Below are 19,206 nucleotides of genomic sequence, written 5' to 3' on the forward strand. Positions count from 1 at the left end.
CTTTTACACACAGCCCATCACGCTAAACTGGACTGCTCACCTGACCCAAATCTTTCAAACATTCTATCAGGTCGACAAGCCACAAGCTTACTTACCCGTTAATAATTTCTTTACACTCAGCCCGAATGAAGTGCTCCCTTTCCGGAGTCAGGATGCACAAGGAGTTCTTTTGACCTGTCCTGGACTCTCCGTCTGTGACATCCGAGCAGTGGTTCATATTGATTGTACCCTGAGGAAGAGTACTGGGCTGGAAGACACAACAGAAGGACGTGTGGGAATGGCAAGAGCGGGCGGAAAAAGAAATGAACAGACGCGCTTGCATATCCCGGCGTATGATTCTCTCACATAATCCGCCCAAAAGTCAACATGGTGCCAGAATTTGCACAGGCATCAACAGTCTGCAAAACAACATTCGCCGGGGACAAGATTTGCAAGCCTGTCACCTGAAGATCTGTAAATATGATTTTTGATGAAGAATAACCCAACATCACATTCAACTTAACAGTACATGATAGAGGAAAATGAAAATTATTTTGTATACTTAATTTTAAGTATTTTTCAGTATTTTTTTTTCAAGAGTAAAATGAGTAATGTAGAGTCGAACAACTGTTCTTTGAAAAACCTTAGGGTCCTGCAATGATTGTAGACCACGTACGGGAAAAATTACAACACACAACCGCTGTGGTGTTCGTGCCTATAAGTGCCAGGCGCAAACAATAAATTATAGCCCTCTGAACATCGGCGTATAGGAGCAAGACAAGATTAAAAGGCATCACACTTAACTTGCCGGTGACCCGATAAATCAGATTCAGGAAAACCTATTTGTACAGCAATGCCATGGTATGAAACTACCAGAGCAATTAAATCCTGTGGATAGCCTCTGATGTGGATGCAGAAGTCAATACTGGATGGTAATCCACCCTGAGGGCGGTTGACTCGAAGCGGGGACTGTATGCCTGTGAAATGTCACTTTAAATGCTGACCTCTTTAACATTATGGACTGGCTCAAAACGCTGATGTTGTTGCAGTAGAGTATATCATTAGCAAATCAAACAAATTTTCCTAGGTCGTAAGCCTTGTTCTTATTGGGACCATTATAAAGTCCACTTACATATTATTTGTTACTTGATGACTCACTTATAAATGGCTTTCTTACGTTTTTTTTTTGTACTTTTGCAATAACATGGTGTGCTTGTGATTTGGTTTACGAAACAAACTTAGATTATGAGCAAAAAAAAGCAATTTTATTAGGAGTCAACTATTTGTATTTTTTGGCTATTCGTGACAGGTGTCAAATCAAACATTCCTAGAACATTGTCTAGCGTGAATGCCCAATCCAGGAGTGCCACGGTGGTAGCCGATTGTTGAGTGAGTTTGGGCAACCGCTTGTGGCCCCGAAATATAAATCAATGAAGGACCCTCGACCGGGTGAGAGGTCGGCATGGCAGCTGTGCTTGACAGGTATACTGACAAAAAGACCCTGGGACAGCTGGGCGAGGGCCTAGTGGGCCTGCTTCAGATCGCAAAAGGGACACTGGCGTCAGCTTGACCTGAGAGCCCTGTCATTCTCAGACTAGGCAAGAGGAGGGAGCTTTGGCGGCTGAGAGAAGGAAAAGTGGCGAGGTGATTAAGGGATCTAGTGGTCAATGGGATTGCTGTGAAAGAAATGGTTGAGCGAACGGACTTGTTGACTGAATGGTACGTCTCTGAGTGTAAAATAATATAAGAGTTTGCTGCTCACCTGAGTCTTGTTGATGAATTGAAATCAAAAGAGGACTTAAAAAAACTGGGGTTGTGGGGAGAAAAAGTTTTAATTCACATCTAAATTAAAATCTGATTATCGTACATTCAAATCTATTTGCCAGTAATCCTCTTGCATTAATAAGATGGCCGTGCAGCAGCACAGTTAATATTTGTAAGCAGGGTTTGTGATGAAAGGAGCATGGGGCTCAACTCACACATGTTGACCTTTCCCAATGGTGGTCCCGTGTCAGCTGACTTCCACACATACACAGACTATTTCAGTCCAGCCAGGACTACAGTAGCCCCCAGACCAGGCCCCCTTGAACTCGCACCCCTGTCACCTATCCCAGACCCTGTCCCTTCTCTCTGCGCCATGTCTGACTACAATGAGGCCCTTTGTGGAGCAGTACCAGTTAGAACAAAGTGGGATTGTCAGCTATAGATGCATTCCCCCCGCCACCCTCTCCGGAGAAAATAATACAGGGAGACAGCAGATTTAGGGATGAGTGTATGGTAATTAGGAAGACATCACACACATTTCTGTAAAATAATACTGTAAAATACTGACTGATGAATCACTACACAAATGTGAATAAACATTCTCCTTTACCCTTGTGACACGACAGGAGAATTAAACTATCAACTTGCAAAGGTGGCCGGCTCAACATTTCGTTCAGTTTATCGGCTGGAAAGAACATTTTCATCTTGTGCATCAACATTTTAGGTTGACAGATCCATTTAGAGTACGGGAAACCATATGCGGCTAATCCCATTTAATTAAACGGAACAGCGCAGTACAACTAAATGGAATGTGACCTGCAATTGAGTCACAGTCAGCACATCTTTTCACAACATTCCTTCAAAAACAGACCCATGCATCTGTGAAAAATATTTATGATCACATTAGTTTTTTAGCTACAAACACCTGTAAAATGATTATATTTGTCTGGTATCAGAAGTCAAATAGTCTCAAGAGTGAGCTTGACTAATTAAAATGCTATGCCTTAACTGCAGATTACTTTTTTTCCAGACCTGTAACGACAGGAACCCTCAAACGGGTTCCAAGGTCAGCTACCCTGCACCCAGAGTTATTCGTTTTATTGTTCTTCAAGGAGCCAAGTGTGAAGGAACGATGATGAGCTGGCACGACATCATCCTGACTCACAATTATGGCAGGCAGTTGCAGCTCCGACATCCTGCTCATTACCGATAACAGAAAATGTGTAGTAAAACTTTCCTTAGCAACCTGGGACAATAGATGCAAACATTTTTGGATACAAGTGATTCTATGAGCAATTGTGGGGGGTTATGTCCTCGGGTGCCAAATGAATGGAGTCCCTGTTGTATGGCCAAGTCCAAACAGACGCATAAAAAACGTAACTAAGGAAATTGAGTTAACCTGCGGTGAAGGGGGTTATTTATTTTGACGGCATCATTATGACAAATTTTAACGGGTTTCCGCTGTAATATTCGGGGTGACAACTTGCGGTTTACCAAACATTCGCTGTCAAAATTACTCAATGCAAGTTGAAATAATCTTTTCTTATTGGAATAAATGAGTATTCCATTACATTACATCTAAACTTGTGCAAACAAGCAGGTATTTCAGAGAACGTGGGCAGCAAGGGAGATTGTCTTCATATGGACACCTGTGAAGAGGAGCGTAGGCGTTTTCATGCGGCCTGTTTGCAGGCTGGCATCATCTGAAGTGGGGATGCAGAGGAGGAAGAGGAGGAAAGTGTTGGAGTATGAAGAAGAATTTTGTGCATCATTATTTCCAAACTGTAGTATGTATGAACAAATGGAAGATGAACACTAGTTGAACATATGTATAGCTAATTGTGTGTGGGTCGATCACACCCTTTTAAAGGTACAAGCTTCAGCCATATTGTTTGTGTAATGTCTATGAATGGCACATTTGTCATCAATTGTGAGAAGATGGTTACTGAGCAGCTGGGAAAAGGATCAAAACAGGTGCTACACTGAACTTGTGTCATGTGGCCTCAACAGAATTAGTCTGAGGTGGTGTTTGCTTTCCCAGACTGATAACATTTCTCTGGTGTTATTAATCTTTTTCTTCATAAAACCATCTTTTTTGCAGACTTGTTTATCAGGTCACCCCTTCTTATAAGCATTGACTGCAAATCCAAAATTAAGCCCAGTCAAACGCAGGAGATCACTCAATTTGGCATTTGTGAACCAGATGAGCACATTACTTGATATGGGAAAGAGCAGCAACAAACAGACAACTTTTCATGTGTTTATCTTTAAAAAAGTCCTGCCTTTATCTTTCGCTTTGAATAAACAGACCAACACCTAAATGCTCTCTGTCCAGAGAAGGGCTGAGAGGTTCTCATGAAGCCATTTCCAGTATTTAGTCATTATGCTGTGACTCACACACAAAGCAGTAAATATTCAAACCATAACCCTGAAACCACCATCAGAATGAAAGCAAAACCACCACACACCACATTGCTCTTTCACACACTACAAGAAAGCCAACGTTTTAAACAACCAATTTAACAATGAGGCTTCCCATTTGTCAATCTCTAATATTTAATACTCTTTCTACATTGCTTCATGTCAAAGTTGGGGATCAAAACCAACATTGATCTTTCTGATATGTCTGTAACCCTGTGGGCTGAACAGATGTTTGGATGGACTGAGGTGAAGGGTTGAAGGTCACTTGACGCACCTGTTGCAACTTGAAAAGATATTTCACCACAGCTGCTATGCCTCCAACCAGTCATTTGGTAGCTCAATCAGGCTGGGTTACAAATGGACTTCATTCAACTAATACATCTTAGGGATGACACGAGTAACCAAAAGGTAGCAGCAGTACAGTCTGGTGCTGGAGTGTCGAGATTTTTTTTCATCATGAGACACGTTGCGGTAACAGCTCCCCCTGAGGGGGCCTCATGATGAAAGCATAGAAATGTATAATAATTAGCAGTGAAACAGTAATCCATGTTTCGGGTTCATACTTGAAGCTGAAGGCTTCTTTCTAGGAAATGGGAAGAGTATGGTTAAAAAAAAAAAAAGTGAATTATAATGGTACTTTTTTTAGACCGTTTGGCGGGTGCTATTACAGCACACCTCTCATTCACATATACACACACCTACCAATTTACCCCACTATTTTATGACTTCCTTTCTCAACGCTGACTCGCCCTTCACCGTGACACTTTCAATAAAACCTTTTGTCAGCGCCTTGGTCCACTTTTCAACCAAATTGAGCAAAGCGGGCAAAGCAGAGGCTCTGGAGAATGAGAGAGGGAGAAGTTGCACAACATTGCTGGCTGCTTTCTTTAACACCAATGATTTATTGGCCAGAGCAAAATGGAATGAAAGACGGATGTACAAGAATTTGGCAGGGTGAAAGAGAGAGAGAGAGAGAGAGAGAGAGGGGGACTGAGCAGACAACGATGGGAAAGCAAAGGTAAAGGCTATGTCTGGAAGAGTAGACCGCTGTCTTTGGCCAATGCCTTGTGGGGCTTGCACTCCTTTGCATGATGGATGGCTCAAGAAAGAGAAAAACAAATCTGGGAAATCTGCGTAAAGATTCAAAAACAAGTAAACTAAACATAATTAAGGATTCACATCCACAAAATGATTTGATATATTGTCTGCATCTATCCACTCTCATTGTCAAGTACACCTTTGCCACATTGCATTTGTGACTGACTGGCCAGTTGGGAGCATTTGTAACTTGGGCCTATCATTAGTTTGACAGGCAGCCGCATTGAGCTGAGGATTACGAGCTATTTGAGAGACCATTCCCATGGTTTTGCTGCCTTGTGCAACATGAAGTGTTATTACACTGCAGCCCGTGGTTGTTTACATTCCAACTGATTGGTTACTACTGGATTCACTGGGAAGGAAGGGCACGTGTTAAAGAAGAAACACAACATTCTCTTTAGAAGCCAGCAAATACTTTACCCAAAGGATCCACACACAAACGTTGACAGTAGTAGGAGTCTTGAATGCAATCCAGTATTATCAATGCAACATAATAAACAAAATTCTACTCAAAAACTTCCACATATGACATACTCTTTACGGTTTGATACTGGAGTCTTAATTGCTAGCTCAGAAAGCCTAGAGAACACTGTATGAATTAAAATTCTTCTCTCAAAATTCAATCGTCAGTCACTATCCATAAAACAAAAGCCCATCAACAGGGGTATGAATAATCATATAATAATATGCAAATCTGAATACTAACACAGGTTAGGGCAATCGAAGCTTGTATCCACAAGATTTGTTGAAGAGAAAGCAGGATGGTGTGTCTCAGATTAACAAAGAATGCACAAAATGGGAATAGGAAGTGTCTCAAAACTCCAGTTTTGGACAGTGCAAGAGGGCAGAGATCCACACTTTCGAATTCCAGTAAACACAGGAAATTAATTGAGCGTACATAAGATTCTAATGACTTCAAGGGCTAAAAACGTGATGAGAACATCATGTTCTTGTAGAGAATAATGAGGGATGTGGTCAATACACAAACTTTTTTGATTTAGGACTCTTTGAATACATGTTTACAAAGTTACTTCTAAGAATGCGGGTATGAATTTTGATTAGAGGGAGAACAATTTAAGATTTTTTTTAAAATGATACCCATGAATGGCCAATTTCATATGAAGTCAATTACTGACATCATTGACTTATTAAAATGAAAACATAATTCAAATAACACAAAGTGATGTCCATAAGTGCGTGCGTCAACTGGATGAAAGTGTGGTAGGTTGCAACTAAGCGTTGCATAAGCAATGCAGCACAGTTGTTAAGAGTGTGGGAGTTGATTTTTGACGCTCATCCTGGTGTGATTGAAGGAGCACTGGAGGGTTCTTTACACCCACCTAAAAAGTCCCAAGTATCGAATAATGGAATTGTGCATCTATTTTACATGCATCTCACTGGCTTTAAATAATTTTTATGTGCAGGAAAATCATTTGAAATATGGTAGAAATTACAGATTTAATGAAAAGCCAAAGTAACATTCACTACAAAAAAACTATCAATTGCTGTGGCATCTTAGTAATTAGTGGTGGAAAGCAGCGGTTAACATGCTGCCAATTAGCTGCTATTTTTGATGCTCGGCAAACAGACACCAGTTTACTATTCTATTGTTCAGATGTACTGGTTTAATTTTCATTTCTGTTAACATCAAATTGACTTAGAGAAGCATTGCATAATGTTAGTCAAAAAGTGAAGTTTCTGATCCCTGTTTAGAACACCTGCTCCTGACACAACTTTGGCTTTTAAGCGCTTTTGATTGCAGGTGCACCACACACAAGGAAACCTGCAGGAGAGCATACAACCACCCCTTTTCAAAGTATCATTCTTAGCATAAAAGACAAATTACAACTTTCTGAGAATTTCCTTTCAACAAAAGGACAATTTACATGAACAAAAAGGTTGTGAGCAAACCTAAGTAACAGACACAGATCCAGAACCTGCTACATGTACCATTGGTTGAAGATACAAACCGCTGCTAAACTTCAATCCCAGTGTGTCAAGTGTGAATAAATTGTGTAAAATCGCCATTAAAAGTTAGGAAACAACACAGAAAACTGCAATGCAGCTGCAGTGCACATGAAGTGCTGTTTCTTGTCAGCTGCCTAAGAACAGACAGCAAGTTCTAGTGATGCTTCAGCAGTATTTTGTTCTGTTTTCCTTCAGTCACGACCTGAAGAGGAAAGGAGCTTCCAATAAAAAAGATAACTCAGCCCATTGTTTGACAGTAAATGGGGTAGACATTTGTTGCTGAAGTAAACGACAAAACATGTCGCCCTTGGTAACTTAGTCCCTCTGAAATAACTGCGCCAGTTGCCCAGGGAAACCAGCCTTTACAGCTTACTACAGAAGACTTGAATTGCTCTCCATTATTCGCTGTAAGTGAACTTATTCCAATGCTATAAGCGTATCAAAATAAAAAATTACATTGCAAGCACAACATTTTCAAAGCAAAACAAAAAGTCATGGCAGCCAAATAGTCCTACATAAGAGTATGTCTTCTCCCCTCCATCCAGTAACCAAATGCATTTTCTAGCTGAGGTTCAAGTATTTTTTTCTAGCTGCTTCACAGTAGCTGTCCACCCCAGGTGGGCAACTCCAAGTCAGTGGCGCAGAGAATTGTGGTAGTAAAGGGCCTTTACTAAAACTGTTCTCTTCCCCCTTACAGCTGGGCCACATCCTGCAGGTTGGGACCACAGCCCATCTGGCTTTGGTTAAATGTCAAGATACAAAGCAGTAAATACGGGCTGAGAAGAAAATAGGGTGCACCAACCTCATCTCCAAGCCCAACATTCCCTTGGAAGAGACATGTGATTTGGTCTGGATCAACATGATACCGGCAAAAGATAGAGGTTCTTTTAATTGGACATAATGCTACACACAAAACAGCATTTAAAATACCCAACTCCTGACAGGATTCAAGGTAACAATTAACCAACTTTAGTAAAAGATTTACTACTATTTTGGCCAACTATTTTATTAAACATAAACAGTAATCAATAAAAAGCACCTGGTGATGTGGCAGATATTGTTTTTCACATTTATTTCTCAAAGCAAAGCTTAGGAGGCGGTTCATAAGCCACCAAATGAAACAAATGATTACTGTGAGGCTCGATATTGAGTGTCACTTGATATTTCCAACCCTGGACCCTCGCTAACCTCCCTCCTTTTCAACCCTTTATCGGTAAGGAGATTAAAAGCGGATGATTGACATCCTACCAACAATGAACAAAGGACAAGGGTGAGCTTTTTCTTTACATCATTAATCTTCCTTCCGGTGTTACCATCTTGTCAGCAAAGCCTTTCCGTTCAGCAACATTCAGTGTGGACAAGACATTGTGCAGTATTTCTCACATTGTTTCTTATAATGTGGCACCACGCTGAAAAAAAAGGGCTTCCCCTGCATTTGGGACTCAAAATGAATACACAAACCACTCAGCATAAGACGCAATCTGTGGGGAAAATGCAATTTCCCCCCAAGGTTTAAACTCAAATCCGTTCCATCCCTATTATATAAACACTCAGCATCTCTTTTGCCAGAACATGCCGCCCGTAGAAAGAACAGGTCAAATAAAGGATGTGCTGATGCTTTACCATAACACAGTGCGCAATTCCGTGCTTTGAAAAGCGCTGCTTCTGGGTCAGTCACGGCTCAACCACATGACATAGAGCGACTGGAACCAAACATGAACAGGTGACTTGCAAAAAAAACAGCAGCTATTTGATACTGGACGTCTGGCGCTTGCTAAAACGACATCGATCTTCCTGGCACCAGGGCGGTTATTCCAGTTTCCTTTCGGAACCCAAAGGAATCATGAGGATCTTGCACAATATTTGAACAGGCCACAAACCAAACAGTCAGACCCCGGCACATGACTCTCTGCATCAACACCGTGTGTGGTTTGACTTCATTCTTACTGACATCGTAACACTAGTTTGGACGTTTACTGTATTCAAGTTTGCTACGATTGTTAAACCTTGTTTTCATTGCAGTATTATAGCAAAAGTGGCACACAAATTTAAAATGACTACAAATCCAAGTTAACAATAACCGGATCTTAATGGTATTTTGTGGATTGCTCGCTTTAAGGATCTTGGTGCCTCAGTTTCAAAGCTACCCTTTTGAGAAGTCTCAGGGGCTGTGGTTACTTGCCTTATATTGTTTGATAAAGTGCAGGTACATATTTACAGTGCATGCGACAAAAGTATGTGAGTGGAAAAAAAAGGCTGCTTGGACTCACCATTTCATCCAGAGCGTAGCGTAGCAAGCCGTGTTCGTAAAGGATGAAGAACCTCCTTTGCCATTTCTGCAGGAAAAAAAAAAACTGTGCATTAAAATAGACAAATAGAAACATCAGGATGAGAAATATTCAAATTAATATTCATTGGTAATATTCCAAAGCCACTAACCCAAAATAATACACTTCCTTTGTAACGTTTCACACAAATGTTCTCATGACAAAGTCGATGAGTTTTAATAAGGTCTGAGTTACAGAAAAACACCATCAACATTCATTTTGGCATGCACCTGGCAAACAACAGTGCAAACTGTAAAAGTCTTCTGGCTGGACAAGTGTGTTCATCACTCCCCGCCCTCAAAGACACATTTGGTTCACTACGACTTGGTATTCTTTTCATGACTTAAAAGTCAAGGTTGCTTACAGACACAATGGAGGAATTGGAGCAGCAGAGCAGAATGAAACTTTTACCCGTGGAAGATTTTTTTTGCATGTCAGGAATTCTGGGAGTCATCATTCCAAGTCATTGCACACACTTGAGCCACGGAAAATCAATCAGGCCTTGCACTAGAAAACCCTTCATCCCGTTTTCTCTCACTTAACCTGACTTCGATCACGGGTGAGCTGATGCCTATCCCAGTAGACTTAAAAGGTGGACCAAATAGTAACACTCACATTTATTCCCGAGGCTCAAGCCACAAGCATGTAAAGGACATATAAACCCCACGCACACAAGTCTGAATTCAAATCCCACATTTACGCACTGTAAGACGGTTGTGCTAACCGTTCGTATTGTGCACCCGTGCAATAACATTCTAAGTTTAGAGATAAAACAAAAATGGATCGATGCACTCCAGTGCATACACCAATGTAAAGACTATACTAGTTACTCTTTGGTAAACAATGACACAGTGGGACTATCATAGACTATAACACATTCCTTTAGCAAGTGGAGCATCACATAAGGCCTAACATTACTGTTTCCTATTTGTACCTTTTGTCCAGATATCTATATCACTGTGCTTGGTGAAAGTTTTCATTGGCCATTTTTTTGTTTTTGTTATAATAAATGAGCAACCCCACCCCCTCCCGACAAACATTGTCTCTAACAGTGTTCCGTTTCTTCTGGTGGGCTCAAGTTCCGCCATAATCTATAAAATATTGATCAGCTGTTTCTAAGGTACGTTTGGGAAGTCCCAACAGGTTTGCCTGCCATTTGTAACAATCTTGTCCATTACACATACAATGAAGACATTGAATGAAAAACAACAAATTGTAAAAAGATTGGCACCGACAATCGCACTACGCTGGACATACTGGTGCTTCCATGTTTGACAGCAAGGTACAGTATTGACAAAAACAAGGGTGAATGATCCAGAGGTGCTTCGCCACCCCAAACACCGTTTGACCTCCCAAAAATTCCCAACACCCCCACAAAAAACATAAGGAAGCCATCAGAGCGGCTGTGAGAACTGGGACTTTTCAATCACCTCCCCCACATTTTCCCAACTCTACTTTTAGGATGCTCCGCCACCATTTTTATCTGGAAGTTGATAAAGAGGGCGGCGTAACGGAGAGGCGCTCACATTACAAGATGCCATGGGAGCAGGGTTCAAGGAATCTAGTCAATATCAGGCTCACTTGTTTGTGAACTACCGGGGGATTCATACAGGAAGTTGAAGTCAGTTCCCAAAGAGTGTAAAAATAGATACCGAAATGATCCCAGTAAATAAAAACAAAGATTCACTTTCAATTGTTACACTACAAATAACACAATTCTTTAAAAACAGTTTTGAAAAACAACTGAAAATAAAACTAAGCAATTAGAATTAGGGATGTTAAATACCACAACTCTTTAGTAGTCACCTGTACCAAGTTCCGGCATAAACAGTAGTTTTACGATATAAAATTGTCTTTACATTTTAAAAACAGTTTATTAAATACCTATACATTCGTTTATAATACTATAAACCATAAGTTACAGTTACAATCCTTGATTACATTTTTACTAGCCCACCGACTCAGTCATAAAATTAATATTATCACAGTATAAAATAAATTGGTACCCCCAAAAAATGTCACCATTTCACCAGATGATAGCAGTATCCCTTTGGCCCCCTTTGGCCTTGGCTTTCTGGAAGAATTTTAGCCCACCCAATTTCCGACATGGCGACTGTAAATAAAAAAAGGAAAGTTGACTGTGAGGGCTACTGCTTCCAGGACAAGTGGAAAATTTAGTATTTTTTCACTGAAATCCCAAAAAACTGCATCCATCTAATTTGCAGAATACAAAAAGCTAACTTGAAACGAACGCTGTGAAAAGCAACTGGAAGCTGTTTTAATGGCAAAGCAGAGCTTTTTTACAAGACCATGCGAGTCAAATGAAAATGCTCTAAAAGCGAGCTGCGAGATCGCGACGCTGATCACCTAACACTGCAAACCTTTCACAGGGACTGTTCAAAGAATGCATGATGAATAGTCGACCCGCACACATTTTCAGCTTACCAAATCTGTCCCACTTTCTGAAAAGTTTGGACATTTCTGATTCAAACATTCTAATAACTTAGTTTGAAAACCCCCCAAAAAAATCACATATTTAGCGTGCCGTGGGCCTTGATGTTTCCATGCTTTAAGCAAATTTCAAGAATAACAGTAGTTTGTCAGGTCTATAAAAATGATATCTATACACTTTTTAAACAATTTAGGGAAGAAGAAAACCAAATTACATGCAATTATTTAACATCTTGAAATAGACGACAGTGTCAAAAAGGTTTCAAAATTTCATCCAAAGTTAAAGCCAACACTTACCCTAGATCGATGTAAAGGATTGTCAAAATTGGTTCCCTCTGGCGCAAGCAGCAACCACCCACCATAAATCGGTTTTGCCTGTTGATGAGAAAACGTGATTATGAATCACAAACATGAACGGTAAAATTAAGCGCTTAATAAAAAGGCGGCAGATTAGATAAGTAGAACTGCTCATATTCCATGACCACATCATTCAACCAAACAAACACAGAAACAATAGAGTTCACAGTGCTGTCAGGGTAGTCAAATTCACTAGCTTGTGTTGAGTTGACTGCAGGCCATTTTTCCCCACTGGCTTGATTCCAGTGCACCATGCTGCTCTTAGATAGGGGGGTGGAAAAGGCCAACATACTGGACTGTCTCAGAAAATTAGAATATTGTGATAAAGTTCTTTATTTTCTGTAATGCAATTAAAAAAACAAAAATGTCATACATTCTGGATTCATTACACATCAACTGAACTATTTCAAGCCTTTTATTATTTGAATATTGCTGATTTTGACTTACAGCTGAAAAAAACTCAAAAATCCTATCTCAAAATATTAGAATACTTCCTCAGACCAAGTAAAAAAATAATTTTATAACAGCAAAACTAAATCAAACATTTGAAAATGTCCATTGATGCACTCAGTACTTGGTTGGGAATCCTTTTGCACGGATTACTGCATCAATCCGGCGTGGCATGGAGGCAATCAGCCTGTGGCATTGCTGAGGTGTTATTGATGCCCAGGATGCTTCGATATTGGCCTTCAGCTCATTTGCATTTGTATGTCTGGTGTCTTTCATCTTCTTCTTAACTATACCCCACAAATTCTCGATGGGGTTCAGGTCAGGGGAATTAGCAGGCCAATCAAGGACAGTGATGCCATGGTCAGTGCACCAGTTACTGGTGGTTTTGGCACTGTGGGCAGGTGCCAGATCATGCTGAAAATGAAATCCTCATCTCCATAGAGTTTTTCAGCAGATGGTAGCATGTAGTGCTCTAAAATCTCTTGGTACACAGTTGCATTTACTCTGGACTTGATGAAACACAGTGGACCAACACCAGCAGCTGACATGGCTCCCCAAACCATTGCTGACTGTGGGAACATCACACTGGATTTCAAGCAACTTGGATTTTGCTCCTCTCCAGCCTTTCTCCAGACTCTGGCGCCTTGACTTCCAAATGAAATGCAAAACTTGCTTTCGTCTGAAAAGAGGACTTTGGACCACTCTGCAACTGTCCAGTGCTTCTTCTCCATAGCCCAAGTCAGACGCTTCTTCCGTTGTCTTGAGTTCAGAAGTGGCTTGACCATGGGAATACGGCTATTGTAGCCCATTTCCCGGACACGTCTGTGAACTGTGGCTTTTGATACCTGGACTCCAGCTTCAGCCCACTGTCTTTGAAGCTCCCCCAAATTCTGGAAGCGGCTCTTCTTCACAATTTTGTTAAGGCTGCGGTCATCTCTCTTGGTTGTGCAGCGTTTCCGGCCACATTTTTCCCTTCCAACAGACTTTTTGTGGATATGCTTTGAAACTGCACTCTGTGAACAGCCTGCTTTTTGAGAAATTTCTTTTTGTGTCTTACCCTCCTGATGGAGGGTATCAATGATAGTCCTCTGGACAGCAGTCAGATCAGCAGTCTTCCCCATACTTGTGATTTAGTTTACTGAACCAAGCTGAGTGTTTTTAAGGCTCAGGAAACCCTTGCAAGGTGTTTCGAGTTAATTAGATGATTCAGGTGATTAGTTGAATAGCCTACTTGTATACTTTTTCATGATATTCTAATATTTTGAGATAGGATTTTTGAGTTTTCTTAAGCTGTAAGCCAAATTCACCAATATTAAAACAATAAAAGGCTTGAAATAGTTCAGTTGATGTGTAATGAATCCAGAATGTATGACATTTTTGTTTTTTTAATTGCATTACAGAAAATAAAGATTTTTATCACAATATTCTAATTTTCTGAGACAGTCCAGTAGATTTCTCTCTGATCCACTAAGAAAAGTGTGCTAACATACAGAGGTTAGGGCCTGGGTGGTGAGGTAAAACAAATCGACCCCATAAAGAAAGTCGCAGATTTTGACTTCAAAAACACAAGTGGGCCTGGCATGCTTTCTTACATAGTTCTGCCACATACTTGAACCCTCGCCACTTGAGTAGTCAGCGGTTATTTCGAGTAAAACAAGCCATGCCTGACCACAGCCGGCTTCTCTTGTAAATATCAAAAAAAAGTCGCACGAAATGTCGCACTGTGGGTTTGCGCTTAAACAATAGGACTTGTACTCTACAAATGCTAACGTGCGCTCACAAACCCGTGAAACGGGGGCTAGATTAGTCAGAACTTTCATCCTTTCATCCAGGCAAATATAATTTTAAAAATATAGATTTTTAAATTAGCTTTTGTTTTAATTGAAAAAGGTTCAGCGCATCACCCTGCATGAGATAGAAAATGAAATAGCAGCAACTTTAAATCTTCAATTCCCATGAAACCACAGTCTCGGTCTGTTGGCAGTTTGTAGCAAAACTATCTGATAATGGGCCCGCCAGCAGGAAGGAATCACACTGATGCAGGCTGCGTCCAAGCCTGTGAAAATATGCCTGAAACCCACAGAGACTTGCATGGGGTTAAAAAAAAAGATCTTGTCTTTCCTCACTTGACCTGACAGCTGCCCCATTTAAAAAATACACTCTGATAATTCCAGTTCAAGTTTTCCCCTTGAATGGTTTGGTGGTTAAAGTGTGCGGGTTGCAACATCTCCTGACCTCATTGTTCCGCCGATCAGAATAAAACCACTTCTCTGGGTCTTGGATGAACTAAAAAAAATGAAGGGATTGGGATTTGATTGTTCACTTTGCACTTCAGTCGTGTCTGGCTAAAATAGTAGGCCTACGTCAGGCAGCCCTCAGTGTGAGAACAGCAGCTGGAAAATCTAATCTTTAAGGACTAAAATGTCACGATAATGTGGCACACCCATCAGTAAGTGTGAGTACGAGTCCGGTCAATTTGAATTTGTACTCGTCAAACATGATCCCAATACTTGAAAAAGTGAATCTGCATTGCAATGGTAAAATGCTCTATTGTAATCAAATCATGTTCCTGCTGTTCTTCAAAATGACAAGTCTCTCTTATATAACACTATTTTTGCTGCAATAACTGACATTTTAATAATATCCAGCTCCGTTTTTGGTCTTACCACACAATTCACCAAATTGTGGCCTGTAACACAAGGCAATTCCAATATGTTGTGTCTCAGTATGAACACAGGGAAATTAAAAGGAAAAACAGATTGTACAGACCAGTGAAAGTACAATCACAGATGTTATGTCACGTTTGTTTCCTACAAAATAAATTCAAAGCAAGTGCAGGACCTTTTAGAGAAAACACAGAAAGTTATCAATCAAAATCCGGCATGGCCACTGTAGTTATATTTGATGACACTATCAGTATGAGTGCCATAGTAGAGGAGCAATATACGGAGGGTTCCCAGATCTGATAATGGTATCAGTCTCGTATCCAGACTATAGTTTAAAACAAATGGGTGAGATTTTCTTGCTGAATATTATTCTATGTAATATTACTCGATTTAGTCTCTTAATGTATTATTTTACACCAAACATGAAATTGTTCCTGAATCTACTGATGTCATAATATATCCTTATGAATATTGGACAGCTCTCCCTTTAACACAGGTATCATATTAAAATCGAAAATCCTGTATTAATAAAATGCTAATTTATTAACAATAAGGTGGTGTTGCATATTTTTACCATAGTTTTCAAAGAGATTAACACAAGAAGAGTAGGACGGATCTAAGTAACAAAAAGTGCTCATCACAGACCAACTAACTGATTTTATGGCAATGTACGATTAGCCTAGCGGCAGAATGTGAGACACAATTTGCTGTTTTACAATCTATTTTAAGTTTACTTGTGTTACAGTTTGTAAAGACTTCACAATGATTACTGAGTTAATGTCAGTCTCAATTGTATATGGGAAGCAAAATATTTCAATGGAGCTTCCAAAAACAGATTGTGCGCCAATTTCAGACAGACATGAACCGAATGAAGCACTCTGTTGTCGGAAAAATTTGCAACTAAGACATGACTGGCTAGGATGGAGGTTGACAGCCGGTGTTCCTCAACCAAAGACAAACTATTTTCCATTATATTCTAGGGAAAATGTGCTGCTACCTTTCCAGAGCTTTCACTTTCTGACCAGCTGGAGTAGGACCATTTGTGATTAATCAACAAATGGAACATGCTGTTATCTGAACCTATATAACAGTTTGAACACTGACAAATAGAGAATCGTTTCTGCATGGTTTTTCTTTCTTTTTGGACCAAATTAATCAGAAAAAGCTGTAGGTCGTGACCAGTGGGGTGGAAAGCTTTGGCAGAGGCCTAGTTCAGCGTGAAATTAAGGTCAATAAGCGCCCCTAGGTTGAATAATTGAGTTCAAACAAACCTTTGCACTTTTAGGCTCTTTTGACGCATGAAACCAAGACACACCTTAGCTAGCGCGGGGCCACTCATTCCGATGTTGAGTTAAATGTTAATGTTACACCACACAATACGACAGGGATTCCCAAACACTGTCATGGCACGTTCACGTGCCGCAAGGGATCCCCAGGTGCGCTTCTGGAAACTATCCAGTTTAACTATACTGGAAGGAAAATTGTCCTTATGCAGCAGAAAAATATATTTGGTAATATTTTGATGGCAACAACATGTTGTGACAGGCATGATACTTGCATGCCCAGGCACTACAACCACACATCAACAGTTTTTTAACATATACAAGAGGTAAGAAAAGTGTTGTGTACTTTTATTAAAATACAAAATACCCAGTTGTGGGCAGTGGAAAGGCAGCGGTGATTTAATCTGCTATATGGCGATAAAGCACAATGTTGGCAAAGATTGTTTTGGAGTAAGGAAACATATGTTAGCACAGCTGATAAACGGGAGTAAATCCACCTGTTCAAGTTAAAACAGTGGACCCCTTGCCGTTTGGGGTTTAGAATAGAATAGAATAGAATAGAATATACCTTTATTGTCATTGTTACAATATGGGTTAACATATTGTGACAACGAAATTGGCCATGACACTCCAGTTTCACACATTCACAGTGAGGTAAAAAGCCGAGAAGATAAAGGAACAGAGAAGATAAGGTTATAAAACAAGGAGGATAAGGCTATAGTTATAATTTACATGATATTTACACAAGAAATGTCGGCATGTAGGATGTTACATACAGTTGGTATTGTAATACAGTTGGTATCGTAAGGGTTGTGCAATTTTGCATTTGCTGCAAAAGTCATCATAGTGCAAAAAATAGTCAACATATGCATTGGTGCAAACATAGTCATCATAGTGCAGAAAAAAAAACCATTTTTTTTTTTAGATATATTAAGTCTGCCCGTTTTGGTTAGGGGCTTCTTTTACAAAAAATGATCTTTCTTTTCCACTCTGAGTCTTTTCTTGAAGACATGTTTTAGTTGTTTTGATTCAAACAGGGGTTCGGGAGTCAACCTTTTTAGTTATGGATTAACGCAAAAGGCAACTAGTTCGGTATGAATTTCCAAAATAATGTTAGGTGATTACTGCAATGTTACAGTACAATGTTTATTATTACAATGTTTAACATACATTTCAACCTATTAACAATAAAAAGTGGTATATTTCATCGCAGTCTCTATTATTATGTGCAAAACACATCAACAAAAACAACATGTGCTTGTTTCAAAATGGAAGTGGCAATCTTAAAGTCAAGTCATGTTTATTTGTAACGCACTTAATCACAAGAAGTCTCAAAGGGCTGCACAGACCACAGACTGGATAGTATTTTGGGATATAAAATGGAATATCAAACGGAAATCAAATGCGATCGTTAGATTGGTTTATTCACGCTTCGGCTTGATTAAAAAAATAAACCGCCGGACTCTAAGGTACTAGTCTCAAGTAAAAGATTTTTAGTTTAAATTACAAAAAATTGTGTTTTTTTCTAAATCGTAAGCGTTTTTAAGGGTGGGAGCACCCGAAGAGAGTTAATGATTGTGAGTATGTTCCAATTATTAGAAGTGGAAACAAAATAGACTTAGAAAATCACCAACACATCTGAGTGATGTACACATATCAATTATGGATAGGCTTATTTAATAATTAATTTGAAATAATTTACGGTGCATCTGAAGGCATTGATCGGGTCTAACTTCCTATAAAAAAAAAAAAATCACACTGGCCCATCACTGGTGAACCCTATGTTCCGGTCCGGAGCCTTTGCTCTGAAAATGCTGGTCTACTCGGGATCCCAAGAGCCAAGAAGAGATCCGCAGGTATGAGAGCGTTCTCCATTCGGGCCCCGATTTTGTGGAATGCTCTGCTGCCTGAGAGTCAATCTGCAACCTCAGTGGAAACGTTTAAATCTAAGCTTAAAACACACTTCTATTCTATAGCATATAAATAACTTGTATTTTATGTTGACGATATCTGTTTATGATTTGTTATTGCAACATTAATTTCAGCCTGGTCATCCTGGAAGGAGGATCACCTCATGCGCGGTCCCTTCTCAAGGTTTTCATTTTCCTCATGTTGAGGTTTTTTGTTTTTTCCTTGCCCTCACCTAGGTTTTAGATCAGGGGATGGTGTAATAATAGTCTGTGGTTTGCAATAATCTGTGATCTGTGCAGCCCCTTGAGACTCTTTGTGATTAAGGGCTATACAAATAAACATGACTTGACTTAACTATATACAGAGCTAGTCCCTAGGCTGCTCAGGTGCTCCTAGGGAGCTACTTCGTGCTCACGGGCACATACATGGTGACCCCGAGTTTAAGTAATTTTTCTTCTGTATATTTTTATACCCACCCCAACATAGATTTGACAGTGTTGTTGTTTTTTTTTACCTGAGTTTATTCAGACC

The 19,206-nt window shown here is 39.9% G+C and overlaps 1 protein-coding gene across 5 annotated transcripts in view; it reads right to left on the reverse strand.

Annotated features, from left to right (window-relative positions):
• mpripa (myosin phosphatase Rho interacting protein a) overlaps positions 1-19,206 on the reverse strand; it is a 39,736-nt gene that overhangs the window by 19,737 nt on the left and 793 nt on the right. For all 5 annotated transcript variants that reach the window (XM_088324314.1, XM_088324315.1, XM_088324313.1 and 2 more), the window contains exons 2-4: positions 12,306-12,383; positions 9,501-9,566; positions 96-247 (exon numbers count right to left, since the gene is read on the reverse strand). In XM_088324314.1, the coding sequence (XP_088180440.1) occupies positions 96-247; positions 9,501-9,566; positions 12,306-12,383 (296 nt within the window). The remainder of the gene's footprint in view (positions 1-95; positions 248-9,500; positions 9,567-12,305; positions 12,384-19,206) is intronic.

Source organism: Urocampus carinirostris, chromosome 19 (assembly GCF_059441175.1).
Source record: "Urocampus carinirostris isolate Australia breed hairy pipefish chromosome 19, RoL_Ucar_1.0, whole genome shotgun sequence".
Classification (NCBI taxonomy): Eukaryota; Metazoa; Chordata; class Actinopteri; order Syngnathiformes; family Syngnathidae; genus Urocampus; species Urocampus carinirostris.